The sequence below is a fragment of the Gossypium arboreum genome, chromosome 12 (assembly GCF_025698485.1).
Source record: "Gossypium arboreum isolate Shixiya-1 chromosome 12, ASM2569848v2, whole genome shotgun sequence".
NCBI lineage: Eukaryota > Viridiplantae > Streptophyta > Magnoliopsida > Malvales > Malvaceae > Gossypium > Gossypium arboreum.
This window is the reverse complement of record NC_069081.1, coordinates 4,393,606-4,402,558: the sequence shown is the minus strand read 5'-3', so window position 1 is coordinate 4,402,558 and position 8,953 is coordinate 4,393,606. Positions and strand designations below refer to the sequence as shown.

General features: G+C 33.6%; 2 protein-coding genes across 3 annotated transcripts; one reads left to right on the top strand and one right to left on the bottom strand.

The window, feature by feature from the left end:
• Positions 1-520: 520 nt before the first annotated feature.
• Positions 521-2,626, top strand: LOC108478348 (universal stress protein PHOS32). The gene is made up of 5 exons (XM_017780799.2): positions 521-945; positions 1,034-1,113; positions 1,865-1,983; positions 2,187-2,263; positions 2,361-2,626. The coding sequence occupies exons 1-5, from the start codon at positions 714-716 to the stop codon at positions 2,384-2,386; spliced, it is 534 nt and encodes a 177-aa protein (XP_017636288.1). The 5' UTR covers positions 521-713; the 3' UTR covers positions 2,387-2,626.
• A 3,150-nt stretch (positions 2,627-5,776) lies between these two features.
• LOC108477225 (transcription factor HBI1-like) lies at positions 5,777-8,630 on the bottom strand. Of its 2 annotated transcripts, none has more exons than XM_017779709.2 (7): positions 7,894-8,630; positions 7,521-7,745; positions 7,292-7,426; positions 7,145-7,216; positions 6,839-7,054; positions 6,644-6,749; positions 5,777-5,993 (listed from the first exon to the last, which is right to left on the bottom strand). In XM_017779709.2, exons 1-7 carry the CDS (start codon positions 8,365-8,367, stop codon positions 5,950-5,952), a joined length of 1,272 nt encoding a protein of 423 aa, XP_017635198.1. In that variant the 5' UTR covers positions 8,368-8,630; the 3' UTR covers positions 5,777-5,949. The 2 variants fall into 2 exon arrangements, with proteins under 2 accessions (XP_017635198.1, XP_017635200.1); XM_017779711.2 differs by having other exon boundaries at positions 5,777-5,987.
• Positions 8,631-8,953: the final 323 nt, after the last annotated feature.

Sequence of the window (8,953 nt, the reverse complement as noted above, 5' to 3'; positions counted from 1 at the left end):
CCATAGCAATTAGATAAAATTGTATATAATATTTACTTTTCTTGTTATTTTTATTAGTTATCGATTATCAACTTTTTTTATACTAACATAACATATAACTTTTGTTACTTGTTTAAAATTGTTTTTTTCACATAATAATTTTTATAATAATTAATATTTTAAAAATATAAATACTATAACTTTGTAATTATAACTTGTACTATCAAATATTATATGAGAAATTATGATGTAATTACACTCTATTAGTCAAACACGACTAAAAATTATAATTCTTCATAATTACAAAAGATTACACTTAATACCTTAATAATTACAAAAAAAAAGAATTTAATTAATATACTAATAATTATACTTTCATCCAATTAATCTACCCTCAAAACATGCCGTAAATATATTGTAATCTTTAAATTCTACTAATTTAATCAAAAGAGTAAATTAAATAGTCAAGGGAAGCATGGGTGGGACCAAACTACTTTCTTACTGAAAAAACCTGCCTAATCTATGACTAGTCGACACGACACGGTTTCAAAATTGAAACACGTAATTCATGCGCCTGTCTATGGCGGCTACAATTCAAAAGTTCGGTCTCGTATTTCAATTCATCATCTTCCAACAACGAAACTCTAGCAAATCAAACAAAATCCTGGAAAACCCGAATTCAGAAACGAAAACAAGATTTCTATTTTCTTTCATTTTGGGAATTAATCAACGAAATGGAGACGGTGATGGAAGATGAAGAGTACAATTACAGAGAAGTAATTTTGCCTTCGCTGGTCCCAGTAGTCCCAGAGCCAGCACTAGAGAGGGAAACAGGGGAGAGAAGGAGAGGCAGAGATATACTCATTGCTATTGATCACGGCCCCAAGAGCAAACACGCCTTTGATTGGGCTCTTATTCACTTCCTCAGGCTTGCTGATACCATCCATCTTGTCCATGCTGTTTCCAGTTATAACTTATGTCATAGAAATAATCGATTTCTAGATTATTAGCTTACTTATTTCTCAAATTTTTTCTGGGTTTTTTTTCTTTATAGGTGTCAGAAACGATGTGGTTTATGAAATTAGTCAAGCTCTTATGGAGAAGTTAGCGGTCGAGGCTTTTGAGGTTACCATGGTTAGTTCTTCATCTTTTATTATCATTTGCGTCATTAGTATGGAATTGTTATTGCGAGATCATTATGTCTGTTGTGTGGACATTTTAAATTAGGTTGATTATTGATCCATCTATTGTTGTGTCTATTATTTCCATAGATGAGTACATTGATATATGTGGATTACTGACAATTTCCATGGGATCAATTGTAATATCTACATATGTTTAGGTGCATAATGCGAAATAGAGGTTGGTTAGTTTCATTTCTAGAACTTTTAATAACATTTATAGGGTACGTCCAAACTTCAAATATAAATCAACAATATTGACCAACTAAAATCTTGAACCATGATTTGATCTTCTATTTGCACCTAAAGTTTTAAATTGATCAATGTCAGTGTCGTCAATGGTGCAAGGAATAAACCCTCCAAGGCGCAAAAAGTGCATGGTCTTTTTTTTTTTGGTATATATGTATAAAAGAACCCTCGTTGGTCCATAGCCCTTCGAATATTCTGTCAAATGTCAAGATGGTTCACTGTTTTAGCTATTTAAAGGTTTAAGATGATCAATATGAACAGATTGTTTTTAATTTTTCAACGGGATATGCTAGTTAGAGTACACAATTATCTGTTGCTTTTGGCATTTATACATTATAATTGAATTAAACTTTAGGGTAGTGTTTCCTTTGCATGCCCCTAGTTCCAATATAGCTTTGAGAGTCAAAATTATTTGGTGTTTGGATTTTCTGAAATTTATAGTTTCTTCGAATTAGGTGAGGACTAAAGCTCGAATAGTCGAAGGGGATGCCGGTAAGGTAATTTGCAAGGAAGCAGAGAGGTTGAAGCCAGCAGCAGTGGTTATGGGAACTCGTGGTAGAAGCTTAATTCAAAGGTCTGATTTAATCCTCAATTTCATGTTACATCTTTCTATATAGATGTCACTTTTCTGAATGTTCTTATGTTTAACACCTGTGTTGGACTTATATCTACACATGAGTATGTAGCTATGCCTTAAGATATCCTCCAAATACATGGAAAAACTAAATGACTCCATTATTCCCTTGCTCTTCCCTCATCATATTCATACCTTTGCAGTGTATTTCAAGGAAGTGTAAGCGAGTATTGCTTCCACAACTGCAAATCCGCACCCGTAATAATCGTACCTGGGAAAGGTACTAACCCTAACCAATAGAGACCACTAGTTCTATTTCATTTGTATTCCTTGGAAACTTTGAATGATTCACACATTCTGTTTTTATAACTCGGCAGAAGCTGGAGATGAATCACTGATATAGTGGCAAAGGCAATGGTTAACTTGAGAAACCATTAGTCATGGAATCAATTTGTTTGCTTGTAGCACTGTATGTAAAGATAGATTGCTTGGTTGTTTATCTGAATGTTTGCATGTTATGGCTGTGTTGCTTCAGAGCCTCTTATCTAGTGTTACCATACGATATATTGTGTGTAATTTTATCGGTATTTGGTATTTTGATTTTTATTTCCCGAATTTATGCATCCGAAGTTGTCATCAAGAATTACCGACCGCCTGAACCGGACTTCAAAAGGTACCTTAGCTTTCACAGCAAATTCATATTTCTACAATGGCAATCTAAGACTAAAGTTGCCTTGACTATCTGATGGTAATCTTTGCCTAGTCTAAAATTTCAACTTTGCAATATGCATTCATTGAATTTGGCCCTATATCTGCATTGTAACAAAAAAAAAGAAGCAGCTATTTTCTAAAAATCTAAGCAGATTCAGTGATATTAAAGAAAACATCACTTTCAAAAAAGCTTCAATTATATCTGAAACTTGTGTGGAGTGAGAGGCTGTGATTGGTTGATAAAGGTGTCCCGGAGTTGAAGCAACTTCTTGTGAACAAAAATTGAGGGTTCATATCTCATGGTCCTACCCTTAATATTCCTTTTTCAAAATCTGAAATGTTTTCAGTTTCTTTTTACACATATTACTAATACAAGATTCAAAGGGTGTAATGTTGATGTTGGTGAGGAATCTTGTTCAACATAAAGACACAAGAAGTGGGTTTATAGTTGATCCAAACATGAAATAGCCCAAAACGCAAGAGGGATGGACTTTTTATTGCCTTGGAAGTGCAGTTTAAAAGAAAAAAAGAAAAAATGGGTCCCAAGAAAGTGAAAAGGCAATCTATCATATTTCACCATCAACATATAACAAAGAGAATCAAAGAGATCTTGGCAGTGGATGATAAGAGGTCCACCCCCTTTCGCTATTTAACTTAAGGCTTGAAAATGAAGGAAAGGGTGAGAAGGCTATTCTGTGACTCTCAAAGAACAAGTAGATGTCAATGCCCGCCCTTCTATGGTCCCCCGCCTTCTCCTAATGCCCTTCTTTTTAATTGCAGCACTGATTATAAATTTTCCCACCTCTTTCTATAATTATACCTAATTTTCAGAAGCTTTTGCTTTGCTTGGCTTGGCTTGTAGTAATTCATTGGCTTCCTAACATGAAACTTGAAAATAAATTTTGGGTTGTTGCTGCACAAAGTAATGGATTGGAAGGTTACAAATTACAAATTACAAATTACAAATGCCCCTGCCATGATCAAAAGTGTGTCCTCCAACATATAGTATGTTGTTTCTTTCTTTTTTAATCAAATATTTGTGTCTAACAATCGTGTTTAATGTATATTCAAGGTCAAATTTTATTATTAGATTTTATATATTTTTTGTAATACATGTATTTTAATTTGATCAATTTTAGTTCATGTATTTTTGAATTTTAAAATTTTGATCTTGACCAAGGAATAGCAATTAAATCTTTTGGTTAAATTCTACCATTAATCATGTATTATGTGTAAAGTTATAAATTTAGTCTATATTCTCTAGATTATTCTTTTTTAAAAAAATTAAAATCTTATATAGGAAAAGAGAACAATAATAAACTAAGAAACATCTAAATCCCAAGCTAATAGGCATACTGTGCACCCTATCCTATGTCCAACTACATTGTTCTTATTTGTTATATATTTTCAAATTTCAAAATTTTAATCTTAATGTAAACAATAGTCTTAAATCTATTAATTAATTTTTGTGAGTAATATATGAAAATAGTAAGTTACATGACACTACACAAGCAATTATATATTTGCCACTTCAAAATTTAAAATAGCAAATTTAACTAAATGAATTTAACAGCTTTGATTAGAATTAAAACTGTTAAAATTCTAGAAATACAATGACTTAAAATAATCAAATTAAAGAATAAAACCGTAATTTACATGTAATACATATGGATTGATAACAAAAATTTAACCTATACTCAAACATGAAAATTAAGGGTAAGACCAGGCTCGGTCTTGGGGATTGTTTGAGAGTGCAGCTGTCAAGGGCCCAGTGCTAAAAGGGTCTAAAAAAATTTATTTTTTTTCAGCTTTTAACATGAGAAATATTTTTTTTTTTAAATTTTTCACCATAAATGCTTCATCTACTAGGGCCCCAAATGCATTACAATTTTCACCATAAATGTATTACATTTTATAACTTTTTTAAAAGAGAACCAATTTATTATTTCGTCTAAGTATGACCTTAAACGTCTTCCAACTAGGGTGTAAATAATATAGAGATAAAAATTATATAAACAATAATTGTTGGTTGAGGTTGTAGTAATGTGTAAAAATACAAATTCAAATGTGGAAAAAACATTCATTCAAATATAAGAAGATAAAAGGGGGGATGAAGTTGGAAATAGTAATGATACAGGGTGCTAGGGGAGTTTAGATATAAATAAAGTTGACAATGAAGTTGCCCCCTTTTTGTTGCTTTGATCACCCACACGACACCAGCAGTTAATGTTCATCTACAATTTGCATAACATATTTCTCCACATTTATCCATTGTTATATCAAACTTTTAGGTTTTATTTTATTACTTTGTTGTCGTGCGCTGGTTTTAGTAAGACGGTTATATTATCATCACTTTATACTAATAGACAAATGAGAAAAAAATCAAAACAATTATTAATTTATTTATAGTGTTTTATTTGGATTGGTGTTATTAACATCAACTCAATTATAAATTTATTAAAATATTATTTCATATACAAATTAAATTATATTTTATAAATATGGATATGATATTTTATACTTAATACTGGTTGATGTTCATAGATATTATGATCACACAGTTGCCAAATGATTGAATGAATCAAAGGTAAATTTGAGGCCGTAATTTTGATGCAATTATGCACTAATTATCAGTGTCTCAATCAAATATATTACATACTATTATTATGTCTGAAAAGAGTAGGAAGATGGTCCAGTAGTAGGTTCGATGTCCGCTGTCTTTGATGCTGGACTGCTTCAAGTTGTCACTTATGGTTCTTCCAACAACGGAACAACGTGTGCCACTGGGATTAATCTATGCATTTCCCCTCAACATCATCAAATTTTGTGGTGTTTCTTGCATTATCAACTATAGTGTTAATGAGGCAGTGAAACTTCAAATAAACTGTGTGATTATTAAAAAATGGTGGCCAATTTTGCACTTATCCATATCAACTTTACCCATCTTATAGCACATTCAGTGTAACCATATGGAAAAAAAACTAGTAACATAGTTATCAAAGTTGACCCCCCAGTCATGTGGTCCCCTCCATCCCATCAACCTTTCATTGTAACCTTAAATGCAATTTGAACAAGAGGAAGATTTGAAGTTAATCAGTATTGATCTTTATTCATACTGTTTTCAAGTATACGTACAAACATATATACCATATATATACTTAAAAGAAGCAAAAAAAGGGGGGGGTGAAAAGAATATCGATCCAAGGGATCTGGAATTAACTCGATCATCAATGAATCATCAACTCATATTCTGATTCACATCTCCATCTTTAGATGGCTAGCTTCAATGGAACCTGCAGCTATCAAATTAAGATGGATCAGATAAGGTTTGTATGCTTTGATTCACATCTCTAGAGGACCTACTCCTATCTTTTCATGCTTGCCAGTTCAATCCTTACAAATATCCAACATAAAATGCAAAAAAACACTATTATGTTTCTCCTTTATTTAAGACAATGATATGATAGTTCTAATTGTATGTTTAGCTTGACACAGGGCCCCCAATTTTGCCTTTCCAAGCCATGTGGTGTAACAGTAGATGCACATTTAGTAGATCAAAACTATGTTACTCGGACTCGAGTATATGTTAAAAAAAAATTTCAACACATATTTGGAGGGTTATATCTTTATATCAATGTCCAAAATACATCACAATACGTATGCTTCAAGGAAAATGAAGACGTCGGGTCAAAATGTTGTTTACTCTTACCTATATGAACAAGCAAATGGGATACAGTGCTCATTGAATATAATTTATTATTGTGAAAATGATAGAAAGCTTCTATAAAAGTAACTTTCTTCATTTAAATCATATGCATATATAGGCAACTGCTCTTACTTAGCGAAAAAAAGTCATTTAACAACTGTGGGGTTCACTTATGCATCTATCAAATGTAGTCAAAACTTCTGCACTGAAAAATCATCAAGGACATGTTAGCGTTTTATGCACCTGCAAATGGTTGAGATGGGAAGGGTGTTGTTGATCTTCCATGTTCGAATGCCACATTGTAAACGTTTTGCAATTCAACGTCCCATGTTGGTGAGGGCTGAATTTGCTGCATTGCCGAGTGTTGTTCTATAATGAGAAAGATGGCGAACACTAGTGTGAAAGAAAAGAGTAAAATGGAGGCAATCAGGAAATTACAGTGAAACAGGATGTATCCAGAAATGATGCGTCCAGGATTGTCGATTCGGGAGCACTAATGGTTCTCCGAAGCGCAATGTCGGGAGAGTTCAATCCCATTTCAACTCCAGAACAAGCAACCACTTGTTGAACTGGGTTGAAGTGAAGATAAGAAGGATTTGCCATTTCTGATGATATCCCAACCGTAGGGAAATTAGTCATACAAGGAGGAAATACCTGTTGAGAACAAACAATTCAAACATTAGGAACAAAAATAAATTAACAATAATGAATTAAAAAAGAGAAATATTCTAGATTTTGCCTTACATCTTTGGCAAAAAGATTGTCAATGTCGAAATCAAGCCTTGGATTTACAGCAGCTAGTTTCATGGATAGGAACTGCAGATTATGAACAATTAAGACACTGGATGACACAAAATATATGAAGAAAATGAAGATTGTAAAGGTTTTTACCTCAACTTGTCGTTGAAGAGATTGAACATAATTGATTATTTCATCAAGCATTCCAGCTTTCCCAGTGATTTTATTACACCCCGGAACTAAATCTTGCAGATATTTCATTCTTTCACTGATCTTTTCCCTTCTAACCTACAAAATGAAAACATAAACCAAACCATTTAAGACATCATTCTGTATTCAAAACATAGAAACATATATACACACACACAAATTTCCTACTCACTCTCTCAGCTAAGCTATGGCTATCAGTGGCTTGGCCACGACGTGCCCTGACGTGAATATAATCGGGCTTTTGAACCTCAGTGAGCTTTGAATTCTCCTTGGAGGTATCAGCAGAAGGTTCCTGCTTGGTGCTGCTTTTGTTGGTGTTGGGTGGTCTTGTAATTTTTGACTCTTCCCCTTCTTCTCCACAGGCTTTGGTCTTCTTAGAGTCATCATCCGCAGCAACCTACACACATATCAAAAAATACCAACTCCATTTAATGATTTTTGGCCTGGTTTTTGCCAAAGTTTGGTTCTTTGGCACAAGAGACAAGATCCCAAAACAGAACATTTTGTATAAAACAAGAGAGGTGTAGACACAACAGAACATGAACCTTTAAGTTATGCAACTTGTCAGCTTTCCTTTTCTTGGAGCTTTCTCTTGCAACGGCTGAACCCATGTTCTCACAGACAATCGACTCTTTGCCCTTGACCTCCGTCGCCTCTTTGGCTATAGTCGCCGCCACAGCTGGAGGGCAGCTAAAAGTCCTAGAAATGGCGTAATTCATATCAAAACTCGGTCCATTACTGTAGCCGCATGGCCCAAACCCCATGCCAGCCATGTCAACCTTCCCCAACTCAGGCCAGGATGTCTCTAAGTGAGGGTCAGGCTTCACTTGCCGAGTCATCACCAAGTCATCCAACACCGACTCATCGCTTATTAAATCACCCTGAAAGCCATGAACATGGGTGCTGGTTTGGTTCGAAAACACCCCACTTAATTCGCTGAAATAGCTTTCTTGTTGCCATTTCACGCGTGCTCTTTGTCTATCCAGCACTGTCAATGTCTCTGCTAATGCTCTATTCATGTCAAAATCTCAAAATAAGCCAAAATCAAACAACAAAGGGAAGTGAAAGATCAAAATCAAAGAATAGTGTTTAAGATGAAGAAGGATTAGGCAGGTTCACTATACGACTTCCAAGGCTAACACGAGTTCATTGTGAGGGATAGTACCATATATCACTAGGTGATGTACTCTGAGAATTTGTTGTTCTTTTTCTTTTTTCTGAAATCTTTCGTTACTTTTGGGAACAGTGAGTTTTAAAGGGCAGGGGGAGGAGGGAGGATGAGGTATATATAAAGGGGAAACTAGAGTAGAAATACAAGCAGTATTTTTATTTAGGCATAATCTATCTTTTGTCCCTTCAACTTTAAAAAAAAAATCATTTTAGTCAATCATTTCATTTTTCGTCTCTTCTAATTTTTAAACTTACGTTTTTTTTTAAATCACTTCAAAATAGATAAAAAAATTAACATGTCATCCATGTGACAATTCATGTGTATGTAGCGTCAACAAAGTTAAAAAAATATTTAACTTTTTCATTTATTTTAGAATAGTTTGACAAAAACTTAAATTTAATAGCTAAAAGTAATATTTTAAAAAAAGGTTAAAA

Bases quoted from the DNA above. Each gene is read 5' to 3' on its own strand.
- LOC108478348 (XM_017780799.2), top strand. From the start codon at position 714: ATGGAGACGGTGATGGAAGATGAAGAGTACAATTACAGAGAAGTAATT. The intron at 946-1,033 runs GTTATAACTTAT...TTTTCTTTATAG, and splicing joins TCTTGTCCATGCTGTTTCCA to GTGTCAGAAACGATGTGGTT. The intron at 2,264-2,360 runs GTACTAACCCTA...ATAACTCGGCAG, and splicing joins AATAATCGTACCTGGGAAAG to AAGCTGGAGATGAATCACTG.
- LOC108477225 (XM_017779709.2), bottom strand. From the start codon at position 8,367: ATGAATAGAGCATTAGCAGAGACATTGACAGTGCTGGATAGACAAAGA. The intron at 7,746-7,893 runs GTTCATGTTCTG...ATATGTGTGTAG, and splicing joins ACAAGTTGCATAACTTAAAG to GTTGCTGCGGATGATGACTC. The intron at 6,750-6,838 runs GTAATTTCCTGA...TCGGCAATGCAG, and splicing joins TGGATACATCCTGTTTCACT to CAAATTCAGCCCTCACCAAC.